Here is an 18,816-nt window from a genome sequence, read left to right as displayed (position 1 = left end):
AGAAGACCCGGTATGCGTAGGCTGCATAACCTGCAGGTCAATATTGAGTTCTCACGCCCGAAGTGCTGACATCTTGGTTCATTGACATTCAGGAGCCATGTTGTCGAAAGAATGTGGTCACTGGAAGGCGGTGCCCCAGAAGTAGAAAAGTTCTTTGTGATCCTATCGGCAAACTGGAGAGCGTTTTCTAGTGAATTGGAGGGAATACTGGCTGACAGATAATGGGAGATGACCTCGATAGATGAGGAGCCCGAGATTTACCCAAAGAGTGACAATGCTTACGGTCTCCATCACTGAAGCGGCGAGTGTTACCCTCAAACTTCGAAGGGCGAGAGTACGTCCAGTCCCATGATGGACGCCGGCTCTAATGAAGTTAAAAAAAAAATACTACAGGGCCAGGCGTAGGTACCAGGAGTGCAGAGACGACGAGAGGAGGTCTGCAATCCGAGAAGAATGTAAGCATAGGTATAGGGTATATCGAAACGGAGTGCATTGCCAGAAGAAGAAATCCTGGGATGAATTTATTGTAGAGGAATCAGAAAAGAATCCCTGGGATATTCCGTACAGGGTGGCACAAAAATAGGTCTTATATTATGATATTATAGGTCTTATGTTTGACATCTCTTCCGCCTTCGACAGCGTTTGGTGGCCCCGTATACTCCAGCGGTTGCAAGAGCTCGACACCCCCAGTTATCTATGATCCCTCTTAAGTAGATATCTCAATAATAGGAGTGCCAGGATTAGGAGTAATTACTACGAGGTCGAGAGAAAAGTCGAAAGAGGATGTCTGCAGGGTTCGGTCCTAGGACCAGCTCTGTGGAAGCTAGTATTCAATGAGTTGCTGGAAGAACTAGAGGACAAGGGGTTTCTTTCCATGGCCACGTCATCGGGGCCAAGAACAGCAGATCCAGACTAAAGACAGAAGCGGAGAGGTGTGCCAGTTTCGTAGGAGAGTGGTGCGTGAAGAGTAAGTTGAGTATATGGCAGCAGCCAAGATGGACAAGGCCATACTCATAAGAGGCTCCACGAACAGGGCTCATCCTATCACCCTGAATATCTAAGGAGAGAGGGTTGGAGCTTGTGAGGAGGTGACATATGTTGGTGTGAGGATAAGAAGAAGATTCGATGCCACCTCTAGCCTGGTGTATCTAAAGGACAGGGTGACCCTATCACTCAATGGATTAAGTTGGATAGGGGGTGTATTTTGGGGCCTCAGGTACTCTACAACAATGACCATATATAAAGGTGTGATCTTGGGTTTTCTGTGGTACTCATCCCCTGCGTGGACCCGAAACCTCACGCAGACACAGAAGAGGAGACTGGCCACCATACAGAGATTGGCTTTGTTGAGGGTCACGAAGACATACAGAACGGTGTCACATGAGGCGGTGCAGATGCTGGCCGGAGCGATGAACCTGGACCTCATCCTCAGAGAGGATGTCCTTAAATATGAAGTAAAGAGGATAGGTGAGACTCCAAACTTATGGAAGAAAATGCTGCGGGAGGACTCAATTCAGGAGTGGAATGGACGGTGGGTTGCAAGCCAGATGGGCGCTACTTTGAGAAAATTCTTCCCTACCGTCCTTTCTAGATTGAAGGCTAAATGGGTCCTCCCAGATTATTGGGTCTCACAGATCCTAACAGGACACGGGGGGCTTTGGGAAAAGCTACTGAGCTTTGTAAAGAACATCGACCCGCGGTACCTCACATGGGGAGTTCCTGAAACAGCAGAACACGTAATAGTAGATTGCTCCGCCATGGAAGGACACCGAGCTAGGCTGTTGAGAAAGACCGGGATTTTCGCCCTAGCCTTGTCAGACTTTCCCTGTTTGATGGAAGAAGAGAATTATCCCTTGTTCAGGGAGTTCATTATGGCTGGAAGGAGGTGGTGGGCCCAACTCATTTCACAATAAAAGCATTAGTGATCTTCGGGAACAGTGGCATGCGCACACCTCAGCGCACTACCCCACTGCTCCCGCACCCCGTATGCCAGAAATGGAGGGGGTTAAAAAAAAGTCTATATGGATAATCTCTTGATCTTTAGCAAATCGGAAGCTGGAGCATATTAAAAGTGTATTTTGGAGGATGAGAGAATTTGGACGAAAACTATCCTGAGGGAAATCGGCGCTGGGACAAGAGCAAATCAACTTTTTAGGTCACATTATCTCCAAGGAGGGACCAGATAGACCAGATATTCAGAAAGCAGCTGCCTTAAAACGGTTAGCGATGTCAACCGATATCAATGGGATCCGCAGGTTATTAGGCGCACATAATTACTATTGTAGGTTTGTTCCTGACATGGAAAGGTACCTGGTACCCTTTAATAACTTGCTAAGGAATGGAAGTACATTTGTCATGACTCCGGATATTGGGCATAACGTTTGGAAGGGTATAGACCAGTTACAGACGGAGCCAGTTCTAGCATTTCTGGACAATTCACATTAATGATGAAAAATAGTGGATATGCTCTAGGTGCAGTATTATCACAGGAAGGGGAGAAAGGAGAGCGTTCCATAAACTATTCCAATAGACGACTCACAGAAGCGGAGGCACGGTACAGTGCTTTGGAAAGGGAACTATTATGGATAGTTTGGGCTGTGAAGCATTTTCAGCCATACGTGTTTGGGAGAAGATTTAGGGTACATACGGACCACAGACCTCTGAAATGGGTTGGGAAACTGAAGGAATCATCCGCGAGAATCATCCGATGGAAGGAATTGCTAAGTCAATACAACATAATAGGTTATGTCCCCTACAGGCCGGGAAAAGAAAATATTGTGGCGGACTGGCTTCACGTGCGATAATGATCAACACGGTTGAAGCAGAACAGGGAGAGTTGTCCAGGAATGTGAAGCGATTCCTGAGGGAGGTGACTCCAACAGAAGAAGTACAACAGGCTACATCTGAGAATGAGAACAGAGAAGAGACATCTACTGACGACAGCTCGCACGAGGGAAGACCAGTGGAAATAGAAGTACTGGAGGAGATTATGAATGAGAAAAGGAAACAAATAGTTAGAAAAATGAGAATGTCGGGTCCTCTGTAAGTGAATTATAGCAAGTATGGCAGGAAGTTCCATTGTGACGATCTGGTCGCAACCGAGCATTCGGGAAGATGAAATATGCAGAGCGCTTCCTGGGAAGAACCACTATTTATTTGTTGGAAATGTACTGGTCCGGGACAAGATAAAAAAATTATGGCGGACGAAACAAATTGGAGTGGATCGTTTGTTTATCCAATGTACAATGATGGTGGAGACAATCCCTAGAGGCGACCGTCAAAAGGAGGTGCCTCTCGCGTATCATCAAGGCAAAACAAACCACCGAGGACTCAACGAAACGTTGCACGCGTTACGCCGCAGATAGTGGTGGAGTATGAAACGCACAATCCAGGAAACCATCGGAAACTGCGAAGTGTGTACTAAGTACGATAGGCATCCACCCTAGGTGACGCAAGAAGAGACCCCACCGCAGATGTTCCTCTGAGATATGTTCAAGTAGACTCCTTGGTGGAACGATTATAGATGGATCACGATCATTGACGCGTTCAGTAAACTGGCCATGGCAAATACGGTGCAAGGCAGATCGGCGGAAGCAGTATTACGAGCATTGTGGACTTTATATCCTAATTTTATGGAGTGCCAGAATTTCATCCAACAGTGGCAGAGAATTCGATAGTGCGAGGATCAGGAAGGAATGTAAGCCCTAGAGGTAGTACAGCACCTCAACATCCCAGGACATCTCAAGAGTCGGGGAGGGATAGAGAGGCTTCATACGCTCAGTGACCACTTGCGGGTGTACCAATTGGAATAAGGACTAGAACCCGATGTGCAATGGAACGGGCGATAGTGGTATGTAACCACTCAATACATATAATCACTGGGTTTGCGCCTTTCGAAATCCTTTTTAGTATGAGGGAACTTCGTCGGGATTATCGAGGTACATCTATTGGAGAGGGTGAAATTATCAGCAATAGTTCGGCGCAAAGAATGTTGTAAGGGATAGAATTGTGAGGGGAAAACGTAAGAGAGTGGAGCGGAACAACCTCGGGGTACGGGATGTTATGGAAAAAGTTAGAATAGGGACCATAGTATATCACAAATTAGGTTCTAACAGAGGGAAAGAGGTGCAGAGGTATTTTGATTAGAGAGCAAAATGTTGTCACCATTGAGAGCTTACAGAAACCAAAACATAGGATCGGTCCATATCGAACAATTGAAGCTTCCTACGACCGCAGTATCATGAGGGTTGGAGTATTGTCACGTCTATGTACCTATTTTGGTGCATTTATTGTTATTTTCAATGCCAGCATATAAGTTTAATAGAAGGAATTCTAGTGAGATAGTAGTTTTTTTTGTCTAAGTGTATCTTCTTTACTTTATCATTGAGGTACTGTTTATGTTGTAAATAATTCTTTTTTATGTTATTTATGTATTCTATTATGCTGTATTTCTGTATCTAATTGTTATTCTCTTATCTATTGTATTTAAACTAAATGTTGATGATGAGTTTTATTTAACTACTATTATCGTATTTTTATAAATCTCTTTCTTTTGTATATAAATAAATTTACGAGGGATGTTCATAAACTGGCGGGGGGAGTTACAGTCAGCTGTTATTGCGATATCAGCTGACAGGCTCTATCAGCTGTTGGATGGATATATATAAGCGGACGGAGTACACCAATAAAGTCAGTTGTGAACAATCCATCCAGTTTGTTGTATCGATTAACCTTTTTCCTTTTTTTATCATTTTGATCTGGAACAGTCTTAACTTATATATATGTGTGTGTGTGTGAGTGAGAAATCTTAACAACCTGCTGGAATATGACACTATGTTATAAAAACTATAAATAACACTAATAATGTTTTTTTTGTCTTTTTAGGATCAAATATTAAAAGTTAGGAGTTAAAAACATGGAAGGTGAAAAATTTTAAATCATTAACAATCATATGTTAAAAATATGCTAGATTTGTCCATTGGTTTATGATTGATGATAGTTAATACAATCTTAATTCAATATCATGTAATGAAAACATATTTAATTTGTTTGCAACAATTTTAATTATAATAACGAACTTTGATAAAATTATCTTTCATTAAATTAAATATTTTACAATAAATATTAACAATTAAAATTAAAGTGGTTATAGAGGAGTCATCTAGGCACAACAAAGAGAGCTTGACAATATTTTATGACTAATTCTAACCTGTGAGAGATCTAGTCGCAAATATAGTTTTCCTCACTTTAATGCTTACTTGAATATTTTGGCAACTCAAGTTTCGTTATTTGTTTTGGGCAATAAACAGCTATTAGTCCTACGAGAATTACAGTCCCATTTTATCTAATTCTGGTAGCTGCTTATTTAAAACTTGTTGGACATCGACTTCACTGAGCATATGCTGAAGAGCAAACTTAAGGGGTAGTTCTATAGCGTCCACTACAATATGCCTGATGAGATCGGGAAGGGTATTCACAAAAGCTTCAACAAGGATGTCGAATGGGCCTGTTCCTTTCATCTGTACCTTAACCTTACCGACATTTATGTCAATATCTTCCAATGTTGGGTGTTGGCTTACGTTCAATGATTGGTTGATGATACCCCTTCCTTGTACGTAGTCCACTGTGAAATTTGTGTGTCCTATTCTTTTAAAAGCCTTTCCTATAGTGACGCTCCACGTGCACCTACCCTTTAATTTTGATGTTGCCAAGTGCAGACCTATCTGAATCGTTCCAGAATCCATGGACAACGATACTTCGCCGACCCTTCGGAAATCAGATAACCCAGTCAAAACAAGATTGCTAATATTTACCTGAAAAATACTATCATTGGTTGGCATGTATTTGACCCCGTAGTTATCTAGCTTGTATGGATCGTAACCATTTTCTTTAACATATTTCCTGGCTTCTTGTATAGCAACTTCTAATGGTGGTGTACTTCCTGTTTCAGCAAACCTTGAACCTATAGTTTTGATTTTTTTATTTACGTCTTCTCGCACTCTTTCGTTGATTTCTTTTAGAATAACAGGTTTTACAGCATCGAATAGAACAGGACCCGCTGAGGCTACAACTCCCTGCAAAAGTGAACCCATAACACCCATGTTTCCAAATTTGACTCTAGAATCCATGAAAGTCATGTCCATTTCCGAATCCGAAGCTTGGAGGTTCCCTTGGAGGTCTCTTATGAGTGCAGCAGCTCCACTTGCCTCAACGAATTGCAGTGTGACATTAAATGGTCCTGCTACCTTCTTGAACCAAGTGTTAGCTGTATAGTTGCCGAGTATTGTCAATTTATTCATGTAAACAGCAACATAGACCTGCATCACATCAATCATGTTTTAGTTATAAAAGATTTTTGATTAAACATACATAAAATATTCACAAATGATTTCAACTATGTAGTTGAAATATAATAAGGTTTTATTATTCATTTATCAAATTCTCTAATATGAACAGTATCCGATCTGGATATCTGCGGTTTTAATTATTGAATTTAACTATAATTTTTTTTTCAAGGTTCTGATAAAGAAACATTATATTCATTAGTCTTTCGAAGAGGAAAAATGAATTTCAGGATCATATTCTGTTTCAAATATGTGACTAGAGCAGCAATAATGGAGGTGTTTCCAGCAAAACCCCCCGAGATATAAACATAGGAAAATCCGTCAAAAGCGCTATCATATAGTGTTAAGCATTACCTACGTGATCACACCGACGATTCTGTTAAAAACGCCACAGGTCATACTGTATAAGCCTCAATTCGGTATAAACCCAAAATTCTAGAATGTTTTTAGCAAGCAGTGCTTCATCCACCCCCCTGGGAGTGGGGGGAAAATGAGGAAAAGAAGGATCCCAATGATGGTGCTACATTTCATTAACAGAGTTAACAGATGATCTGGTTTTATAAAGGGAAACCTGGTCAAAAAGTAATTTTTGCAGAGTTTAATATTTTTATTTTCTTTGTTTAATAAATAATCGTTTGACTAATATAAGTCGTAAGTTGTTACTTCAACCTCACATTAATGTCTAAGTTGTTATAACATATGCCTTAGATTATTGGATTTTTTATTGAATGCTGTGAAAACCCCAGTGCATCTTTCCTCTTCACAGTCATAAGATATACTTTGATACCATTCATTAAGGTCTGATAATATTCCTGATGCCTATAGGATTTTCAGGAAAAAATATAATCAATAAGTAGCAATAAGCAATTATATGCTTATGAGAATGCGGCATAGAAAGTAGTACTCAAGCCCCATTCCTTTCATTGCTAGCTTAAATAGAGTAACTGTGTTAGCATTTCTCAATTTTTTATAAAATATATTTCAAGGCAATGAAAAATAATTACGAGTAAATAAATAAATAAAAATTTAATTTATAGAGAACTTGCTCCCGTTGCCTCTATATCCCTTCGCACATGTTAATATTTTAAAAAATTAAAGTTATTTATTTTCCCATGATTTCAATTGCCTAAATAGGGGGGGGGGTTGCCGATAACCTTTCAGTTATTTATAATATACTGTTTAATCAACTTATTTCTGAATTAACAATGGCAATGATTACGTCGTCTTAGAGAAAAAAGAACACCTCCCCTTGGTGAAGAATTGCATGCAAAGTTTTCATAATGATAAGTTATTTTTCTTCCAATGAATTTATTTTATCTAATGAAAACTGAAATGTTATCAATAACTAATTTTCCTTGAGAGATGGAATTATGAATATACTTTGTCATCATTACCATTTTTAACGAATTTGTCATTTTTACGATATACATTTAATTCAAGAGAAAAAAAAAATTAGTTTTGATTTATTTTTTTAAATATTTAAATGGTGGGTTTATCTTTGATTTTCCTCTATTTAATAATGTGTTTACATACTTGCATTTTGTCTAAGTCGGTATTGACGTGTTCTATTGTGTAGTTGGAGAGGCCATATACTTTCTGATTGGTGAAGGTCATGTCGAGGCCGCTGAAGGACTTTTTCATATTGGGTAAACTCATGGGGTCAGGCACAGAAGCGTCGGGGATTGTCACCGTTCCATGCTTCTTATAATGTCTTATCACCGCCCTAATTTGGTCACTCAGTTTATCCATTCTCATAGTTTTATTCATAGGAGCTTCTCTAGGGGATTCATTTGTTGTGCTACTAGTTGTAGTCGACGTCTTAGAATCTTCTTCGTTATCAAATGAACCAAGAATATCGATAAACTCAGTTTCAGTAGTCGTTTCCGTACTCACAGTCGTTACTAAATTTTCAGGAGTTGTTACTGCGTTTTCAGATGTTGTTACTAGATTTTCAGTTGTTGCTTCTGTTTCTGAGCTTGTTACTATCGTACTGTAAGGTGTTGTAGAAGTGGCCAAAGTGGTCTCTTCACCAGTGGTCTTATTGTACGCTTTTGTCACATCAATAGTTTCTTTCACTGGTGTAACGAGTTTCTCGCTGACAGATTTTGTTGAAGTGATTGTGGTTTCAGTTTTCGGTAATTCATCACCTGAAAAAAATGTAACTAGCATTATGTAGATATAATTAGAATTAGTATTAGGAAAACTTAACTAATTATTCATTCTTTGCTATCTTATTGATTCTTATTTGAGTAATTAAAAAAATATGTATATTACATTCACTACGTAAGGAAACAAATAAATAAAGCCAAATAAGTGTTACATATAAACTTCCTCGAAAAATAAAGATGAACTTAAATACTTCTGCTTGGAGAAGTTTGTCAGGGGGTGCGGTGAGCAAAGAACAACATAAATAAACGAAACCATATTTATTTATTTTTTGCCGACGTTTCGACCTGAGTTTCAGGTCTTCGTTGCCAGGTTGTGGCGTAGAAGGCAGGTTGGTAACTGTGTAGTGACGTGTATGTAGATGGTTGTTGGCCCCGTGTTACTGGATTCATAATGAGGTGTAGATAGTTGTGACTGGTGTGAGTTACCAACCTGCCTTTTACGCCACAACCCCTGATGAAGACCTGAAACTCAGGTCGAAACGTCGGCATAAAATAAATAAATATGGTTTTGTTTATTTATGTTGTTCTTTGCTCACCGCACCCCCCGACAAACTTCTCCAAGCATTAATCTACGGTCAACTATCTACACCTCATTAAATACTTCTGAAAAGATCATTATCATAAATGAACAAAATATAAAGGATAAATTAGTCCAAAGCATAAAAAATCCCGGTACAACACATACTTTAAGTTGAAATCATCCTTCGTTTCAAATTCGACTGCTTTATTATTAGTGATGACAGTATCTTTTAATTATTAGCATGGTAAAAAACAACTATCACTATGTTGTTATCGTTTTGCAGTTACGAAGTCAAAGAGTTATGACTATTGTCATAACAACCACGAAAACATTTAAACGTTTAATTTCTCCTTTAGTTAATTATGAAGTTATTTTCTATTTTATATGTATCCATTCTTTGTCACTAGTCAAAATATTAAATGATTAATTGAAGTTACTTTAGATGAAACCTTTTTTGAAAATTGGGTATTTATGCTCGGTGGGACTATTTCAATGAGGATGAGACCTAGCTGATAATAAACAACAGTTAATTGTGAATTGCGATGAAGTGTTGAATACCGCCTCGCCCTCCTTAATGGGGATATGGGAATACTGTCTGAGAGGTAATTATTCGTGTATAGAGAGAAATTTAGCCAAAACTCAGTCATTAAAGCACGATTATTGTTTATTAGTTTTACCTTGTCTGAACTCATTACCACGTAGGGTACCACAGGTTGTGAATGTGGAGATGTTCGGTGGAAATTCCTTGGAAGTTCCTCCTGGCTATGCCCGATAGATTCTCTGACCAGCAATGAGAGCGACCCCCAGGCTTGTAGGAGGATGTCACGTAGGATACAACGCCTTACACACATATTATTTAGCTCACAATATACCACAAACAGTCATGGATCCTGCTGGATAGTGCAATTTGAAAATAGGAGTCGTAAGTATAGGGTTATCATTGACAGCAAGAATTCGCAGATTGGTTACTCTGGCGTAATCCCTTCCGGTTGGGGTGACAGTGATGACAGTGTCTTCCGGAGTCGTAACGGGTGAAAAGGTCAAGGTTTATCTGCCGAATTGGAAATACCAGCTTCCAAAGCATCATCGGGAGTAATTTAATATAAGTGAGTTCTCCAGAATGAAAAGCAGGTTACCAATGTGAGCTGTGTGATACTTTGTGAAAAAGTAGTGTTAACAGATCCATTCACTACTTTCAGCAGAATAACATTTCATAAAGAAGTATAATCTGAAATCAGAAACTACTTCAATTATGAATCAACTCCTTTCCCTCCGCCTTAATTTGATGAAGATAGAATGATGAGAAAATCACGTAAATTTGTTTACTATCATTAGGTTAAACCAGTGTACACTCCACCAAATATGATAAATGTCCTCAATGTAGATGATGGCAGGTTCCTACTTTAGCGTTAGGCGTCCAATGAAAAAAACAAAGCCAAAATTACAAAAAATAATAAAATCGATTTCTAAATAGGGATAGATGTTCTTAAGAAGAAAGGTAGATATGATTAGCATGTATTACTCTTATTCCCGTTCTACCACCTTCATTTTTAACCTCGTTACCTTGATGTGTTATTTGTTATTATTATTTTACTACCCCCCAACAACAATTTATTGTTATTATTATTCCACGTCCCCTTGGAGTTTCTTGAAGATCTTCCGTTCGTTTGTTGTGGGGCACTTTCGATCTACATTGCGTCTTATCTTTGTTGCAAGCTTAAACGCTCATAACTAGGTGACACACTGTGTAGGGCCAATTGCTCCAGTTTATGATTCCAATCGTAGATAATTCAATTGACCTAGTATTTCTATTATTTTTATTTTGTATTTTATTATCAATTGCCAATTGTAAAAGGGTTTTGTAATAATAAAACGTTCTTGTCCTTTTTTTTTTTTTTTTTTTTTACAATTTAATTACATTACGTTGTGCGTTTTTGATTTCGAATCCCTTGAATGAAAAAAACTGGTAATTGGTTGGCCAGGAGGAATGAAAGAATAGACAATATTCGTTAAAAATAGCTGTAAAAGTGTTTAATGTAGCTCTTGTAAAAGATTGATTGTACTTTAGTAATGAATGCCAAAAATTTTCCTAGAAATGCATCGTTTAGTAGTTAGTAGTTTCAAATTTTCACAACAGTGTATTCGTTCAAACTTCAATAAACTCTTTTCACATGCAACTAATGTGATGAAAATCATTTTCAGCTTTCCAACAATTGATTAGTCAATAAACCCTTTCGTTCTTTTTATTTGTAGGTACGTTAATAAGTCGTCTCACATATGCTGATACATATTTTTATTCATGATGATTCGATTACTTAAAGAAACCGATAGTACTGTATTGTTATGATAATTAGGATTGGGTTTTACTTGAAATTTAAAATAAATGGATCCTTATCGTTTTTCCGCTGTAAACTTCCAATAATATGGGTTTTGGTACACATTTTTTTTTAATTATTCCGAAATCCGCCCTCGCCGGAGCTAACGACTAAATTTGCATGGTAACTCTTTGGCAACTGCTGTAAATCCCTTAAGGATACAGGTGATTTTGATTTATAAAATATAATTACTGTTTCTGTGACCAATCACTTAATATCCATACAAATAGTTCAATGAATATTCAATAATTTTTGTTCGAAATTTCCCGGGTATATATATATATTTTTTACAAACGACATCTCAACGTTTCGGAGTTTTTCCCTGTCTTCAGGATTATACTTGCGTATCAAAACTTCCAATTCATCATTTGCAAATCCATGCAATATTTAGTAATTTTTGAGGAATAACAAGATAAGATATTTCTTGCTCATCAATTGTTAAACTGTTTTCATGTAAAATTACATGAATTTGAAATGATTAATTGGATGTTTTGATTAAAGTTAAGGAAAGAGTAGAATTACAGTGCACATTAACCTTGAGATGTTGAGTTTAATTGGAAAATAAGAAACATTGAATTGAAAAAATTTCCCAAGTTAATGTATTCGAAAAATATTGATTATAACCATTAAATGTTATAGTATTTTTTTTTTAAATATCAGTGTCTTATTTAAAAGAAAGTATATAATAAACTATGGGGGATCTTTGCGTCCATTCTGATTTAGTTAAGACCTCTTACAGAATAAGCTGAAATAATTTTAAAAGTTTTGTAAAATAAATTAGCCGATGTGAAATTCTTTCTTTATGATTTCAGCAAAATAATTACACAAAATATTACAAACACTCTTTCTATTTCCAAATGGTATGTAAAATAAAGTATTTAATCTGGATTTGATAAATAAAATTCTCTTTTAGAAAATATTGAAATCTGCAAATTGAATTCACAAATAAAATTTGTAAAAAAAGTCAATATTGCTGCTAATTATAATACCATTAATAGAAATATTAATAATTTTAATTATTTTTTAGTTGAATTATAAATTTTATTATTGTGATGAGAATTTAATTATTTTTATGCCCACTTTTTTTTTTTATACGATGAGTATATTTTAATGATTTGTCATTATTATTACGGAAAACATTAGCCAAGAGCCAGAATTTCAAATCACATAATTTATTTTTTAAATGGTCGCGAACTTAGCTTATTTTGTAACAGATATCAACTTAATTAACATAGAAATCAAGTATATTAACAATGAAAGTGTTTCCAAACGTGAGGTATCAGTGGTCTAGCGGGGGGGGCTGATAAAAAAGGTGCGAATAATTCATAATTTTACGAATAAAATTTTGCGTTATTTAACCTCATGAAAGACCCTTTTTCTAATTGTTTCAGCAAAATCTAATCCTAATTCTAATCTACTTAAAGTCGTCAAAGGGCATTCTTGCCGGATGTAGCTCTCTCACTATGAGATTAACATTATAATGTTGACGTTTTGGCGGTGGCCGCTTGGTATTCAGATATGAGTGAATCAGATTTGTGAGTCCTATTCACAATCTGCTATTGGGACTTGCTCCCTGCGATTGGAATCATTTGTTCCATGCTATTTATGTGTAGGGTCATCTGTTTGAGGGATTAATTTGGAAATATAGTTTTTTTCATTCTGAATAGAAGAGGGGTAGTTTCAGAAAGAGGCTAAGAAGGGTCGTTTGTAGGTGTAACGTCCCGGTCGGAATCCGGCCGGAGCAGTCGATTTTTATATCAGTTGCGGTACCACGAAATGAAAACTTGATCCCACACTATCGTTGAAATAGGCTAGACAATCCCCCGTATGTTAGAAATAACTAGAAAGTGAGTCATAAAAAGAAAAAAAACATAGGCTAAGGACTCTATGGCTAATCCGCCATGATGAACCGCATCTAGTACGGTGTGAATCCGCTAACGGGCAGAAGCGTAAATGAAACATCCATAGTCCAGTTTTGAGAATACCAGAGTCCGCTATAGTTTTAATTGTGTGTGTTTGTCTGGGCCCCAGGAAGAAGTGCGAATTACGTTACAGGTCATTGAGTATAGTGTTATATTTTAATTATCTCTGAACAGATATGTTTTTTTTATATATGGTACATAACATATATAATCATAGTTTATAAATATCCTACTCTTGGTAGAGTCTTAAAACCTATTTCTACGTTTTAGGGCTAGATTGTCTTTGCTTTTTTTTTTTTTTTAATCCCATAAGCTTTGTGAAAACTTCAAATATTAAGTATGCAATAACGTTCAGCAGTTAATAATGAAGTATTTAGAACCAAGAATCACATTATCTAAATACTGTTATAGGAAAAATAACTACAATTATTAATAAATGTTCTTAGACTCGTATTTACTTTATCCTTATTATCCATTTAATAATTAAATAAGATTTATCTCAACTTTAGATAACACAAATGAATTCCATTACAAATGTTCGTATCGAAAATTTTAGTAAACAATTTTTGTATTTATAATTTTAATTTTTCTTTTGTCATGCATTTTTTCCTGCAAACTTTGTTTTTTATAATTCATGTTTTATAATACAATATTCATGGTATTCATGGTTTTATATTAAAGGATCCTAAGTTCAGAGTTCTGATTCAAGGAGAAGTAAGCATCTGAAGCCAATGAAATCTGAAAAGGTCTGAGACAAGGAGATGGGCTCTTGCCAATGCTGTTCAACTTAGCCCTAGAAAAAAGTGATTAGAAGAACATAATGCCAAATTGGTGGGAAGCACGTAGCAATCAAACAAAAGTTTGGAAAGCTATAAGAGAATTTTCGTAAACAAGCGGGCAGGCTGTAAGGCAGCCCTTTTGGTCGGTTACGGCTAGGGATTGAGTACGTTGAACACTAATTTATTAATTTTCGAATTTTAACAATTAAATTATTGAAAAAATGCATACGATTGATTACCCATGTAACCTGTAAATATTAGTGTTAGATTGTACGTCATTTACATGGAATTATTTTTTTTTGGTATTTCTTTTAGAAGTTGCTGAATAAGTTGTGTTGGATCTTGTAGCCCGGGAGTTGTTGTGACCAAGGACTCTGGACCTGGGACTCAAATGCTTTGTCCTTTATCTTTGTTTTTCTCTTAAGATGTGTATTTGATCAATTGAAGATATTATTTTTGCTCAATCTTGAATTTGAAAAATGTTAAAATATAGGTTAACTTTGTTATATAGGTATAGTATATATATATAGTTGACCGTAAAGATGGAAATATAACAAGATGGTTAGGGTTCTGATCAAAAAAAGAACAAGAGATAGTTTAAAACTAACCTAGGTCCCACTTTGCAGGGCTGTTGAAAGCTAACGGTTCAAGAGCCCTCTTAACTTAATTTTTTTGCCATTGCTTGACACCTGCAAAGTGGGTGAGTGACTAGGACTCGATGCGAATATAATAGTTTTAATTAACTAATTTTAAAGTATATTTGCCACAGAATAGCGATGGAAAAAAAACCAAAGCGTAGGCTAGTTTTAGAAAATATATAATGCCTCAATAAATTATAGAATGTGGTCGATTGATTATAATTAATTTAGTCAATTGATGAAGAAAGGAGAACAATAATATGATAATGATATTAAGTTCCGGGGTACCGATGATCTAAGCAGAACCTAGCGGAAGACAGCTGTGTTATGCCTCTACGATCAAGAGTAGACAACAATGGATGTATTTCGTTGGCTGTGACTAACCCCATTATTACCTCCTCCATTATAGATAAAACGCCTGGAAAGTATACTGATGTTTCAAATAGTTAGGCTTGATTGGATTATTAATGGGACAGGTTGTTTTTAAGTAAATTAAATTGATAAGTTAATTTTTTTTTTTTTTTTTTTTAATATTTGAATAGCCCTGTAGAAGCCCTGCAACGTGGGGTGAAACGTTGGCTCATTAAATTAGTATATTTCTACTATTTGAGTTTTTCTTGACCGCACCCGGACCATATTCCTTTCATTTAAATTGATAAGTGAGTGAATATACTACCGTAAACTAAACAGGCCCTCATACCTCAGCTCTTTTCCTCTGTTAGAACCTAAATTGGGATCTACTATCGTCCCTATTCTAACTTTTCCCATCAGATCCCGTACATCGAGGTTGTGCCGTCTCTACTCTTTTACGTTTTCCATTCTTAATTCTTTCCTCGACAGTATTCCATAACTTTATAAGTTTATGATTACACCATCTCCAATCGCTGCACCTTGGTAATCTTGACGGCGTTCCCGCAGACCCAAAAGGATTTCTAAAGGGGCGAAACCAGTGATCGTGTGAATTGAATGGTTATATGTCACTATCGCTCGTTCCATTGAATCATTGCGTCCCAGACCTTTTTCCAATGTATACTATAATATAAAGCCTCTCTATCCCTCCCCAACTCTAATGGTCTGGGGTGTTGAACTTCCTTTCATTATCGAATTCTCTTCCGCTGTCGGACGAAATCCTGTCAGTCACTTCATAAAATTGGAACCTAGTCAACAATGCTCGTAACACTGCTTCCACCGATCTGTATTACACCAGGTGTGCCACATCTAGTTTACTGAAGATGTCTGTGATAGTAATCTATCTATAACCTTTCCACATAAAGGTCTACTTGAAGCTCACAGAGGGATCTCTTCTTGCGTTGCCTTAGGTGGATGTCTATCGTACTCAGTACTTGTGCACACATCGCACTTTCTAAGAGTTTCCTGAATGGTATGTTCTTCACCAGAAGTATTTGTGGCGTAACGCGTGCAACGTTTCGTTGAGTTCTCAGTGGTTTGTTTTGCCATGATGCCACAAGCGTCACTTCCTTTTGATGCTCTGCGTCTCGGATTGTCTCTATCATCATGTACATCGGATAAACGAGCGATCCACTCTAATTTGTTCCGTGCGCAATAATTTTTAAATCTTTTCCCAGACCAGTGCATTTCTAACATATAAAGGGTGGCTCTTCCCACCTTTAGACAGGTATTTCAACAATCTGTATATCTCATCTTCCCGAATGCTCGATTGTGACTAGATCGTCGCGATGGAACTTCTGCCGTATACTCACTTTCAGCGGACCCGACATTCTCGTTTTTCAAACAATTTGATACCTCTTGTCATTTATAATCTCCTCCAGTACTTCTATTTCTGCTGGTCTTTCGTCGTGTGAGCTGTCGTCTGTAAATATTTGTTCTCTGCTCTCATGTTCTTCTTCTATCGGAGTCACCTCCCTCAGGAATCGCCTCACATTCCCAGACGTCTCTCCCTGTTCTCTGAAGAGTTCTTTTATTGTGTTCTTAGGTTTAATTTATATTATAAATAGCGTTTACTTCGGGGAGCTTGTGAGTTTTTTTTTAAAATATGTGCATAGGAAATTATTTTATTGTAAATAGTTTTTCTTTCTTTATTTATTTTTTCATGTTATTATTGTATAACATGTCCAATCCTTGGAGGAGAAGAAGTCGTGGAGAGGGTAAAAGAGACAGAACTTATCACTAAGAAAATAGAAGGAGCCAAGGAAAACCAAGAAACAATGGTAGGCGGGAGGATCGAAAGTCTCATGGTTGCAGAAAGATTGGGCATTTTGTGGCGAATTGCCCGCGCAGGAGATGTTTTGAATGTGGGGCAGAGGGATATATAGCCCGACAGTGTCCCTACATGTATCGGCGGAAAGAGCAGAATCAGTTTGAACCCATGGAGATAAACGCACAGAGATTACGAAGGAGGAAAATCTCGCGAAGGACGAATGGATCCGCGAGTGAAGCCACAGAATTGTCCGAGACCTCGGAGACATAATATGAAGCAGAAGACTCTGGGCGAGAGAATGGTCAGCAAGAAAAGAGGACTTGGAGAAGAACCGGAGAAACTGCTAGGAGTGTGCCCATAGAGAGGCGACCGCACGTTAGAAAACCATCATGTGAGAGGAGAGCACGGCGGTCTGTCTATTATATATACTCACAAGAGTAACGGAAGCAGACTAAATAGCAGAGGGGAATGTGAGGACTAAGTCCAAGAGGAGGGAAGGTGCACAAAATTTGAGGAGGATGCCTACAGAGAGGCGGCCGAACCATTGAGGAATTACAATGTACGAGAGAAGCATGGCGGGCTTCCTATAATAAGAGTGTAGGGAGGCCTAAACTGCCTGATGTCCCAGTGTCCAGTGCTCGAGTACGATTGTGTGGTGAGGAGCATTGGAGATGTTGTACGTTGGCGGATAGAGGATATTGTGCCTCAAAAATTGTGCATTTTTCCCATTACATGAACCATCAATTGTTTTCCTTGAGCCCCCCACTTCCTCAAGCCTATTCCTGATCTCATCTTCAATGCTGCTGGGCCCACCCTGGGAAATCAATGGCCTGCGTCTCTTCTTTTATATATATAATTGACAGCCTTAGTCAGCTGTTACTTCGATGTCAGCTGACTGAGGAGGTCAGCTGATTGCATGTATATAAAGAGATGTACCAAACCCAATAAAATATAGTATGTTACAGCAGTTCACACGTGTCACATCTTATTCCTTCTTCTCTTTTATGACATTTGGGTTTCGCCGATACTTAACTGGTGCCGAAACCCAGGAACTTTAGATACCGGATTAATTTTCAGTCTAAAAGAAAATTTTTTTTTATTCATTGTTCTCTTTGAATTATGACCAGTAACGGATTAGTGAGAAAAGCAGTTCTGAACCTAGAGAATATAAACCAAAACAACCAACCTCAAGCTGCAGTCAACCAAACTCATACTGCAGTCAACCAAGCTTTAGCAGCTGCCAACCCACCTCCGCAGGTAATTCAACCATTACCAGAAGTCTCTTTACCGCAATTTCATGCCACGACGCTAGAATTGATCATGGTCCGTACGGCAACTGCCCAGGACCTGAGAAAGGCGGTATCGGACCTAGAAAAATTCACTGGAGAGACCGGGAAATTAAATCATTTTTTTAAAACGGGGCGATCGCATAATGGGCGAATAGAAGCGAAGATGTCGAAGGATCTATTGGAGAACGAGGTTGCAAAAGCACTGAAAGCAGCGGTAGTCTGCCGTGTAAAAAGAAGTATCCTTAATCAGATTAAGGCAGATGTAGAGACCTCCTGGAAGGTCATCAAAGAAAGATTAAAGAAGGCATTCGAAGGAGGACGGTGGACCCCAGACGATGATATATTCATGATGTTCAGAGAAACGAAAAAACCGAGACAGTCTAATGGTCAGTAGGCCGCAGAACTCCTGGTACGCTATAACAGAATTCAAGAAGCGAGATGTTGGAAACGATCCAAGTACAGGGTCGAATGCAATTCATATCCACGGTGCTGAAGATTCAGTTGGAAAAAGAACTGGGGAAGAAAGGGGGAATGCCGAGAGACCACTATTTGCTCATGAGTCGAGAGGCTGTGGAGAAGTTGTGTAGTGGAGAGAGAGCACA

General features: G+C 37.8%; 1 protein-coding gene across 1 annotated transcript in view; it reads right to left on the bottom strand.

Annotated features, from left to right (window-relative positions):
• Positions 1-4,950: 4,950 nt before the first annotated feature.
• LOC106688893 (uncharacterized) overlaps positions 4,951-18,816 on the bottom strand; it is a 29,901-nt gene continuing 16,035 nt past the window's right edge. The window contains exons 2-3 of the mRNA XM_014433593.3: positions 7,878-8,491; positions 4,951-6,317 (exon numbers count right to left, since the gene is read on the bottom strand). Coding sequence (XP_014289079.1) covers positions 5,328-6,317; positions 7,878-8,491 — 1,604 coding nt within the window. The 3' untranslated portion in view covers positions 4,951-5,327. The remainder of the gene's footprint in view (positions 6,318-7,877; positions 8,492-18,816) is intronic.

The sequence above is a fragment of the Halyomorpha halys genome, unplaced genomic scaffold (genome assembly GCF_000696795.3).
Source record: "Halyomorpha halys isolate HHAL.00 unplaced genomic scaffold, Hhal_1.1 Scaffold1230.1, whole genome shotgun sequence".
NCBI lineage: Eukaryota > Metazoa > Arthropoda > Insecta > Hemiptera > Pentatomidae > Halyomorpha > Halyomorpha halys.
Note: the sequence above shows the minus strand (reverse complement) of the source record. Positions and strands in the feature narration are given on the sequence as shown.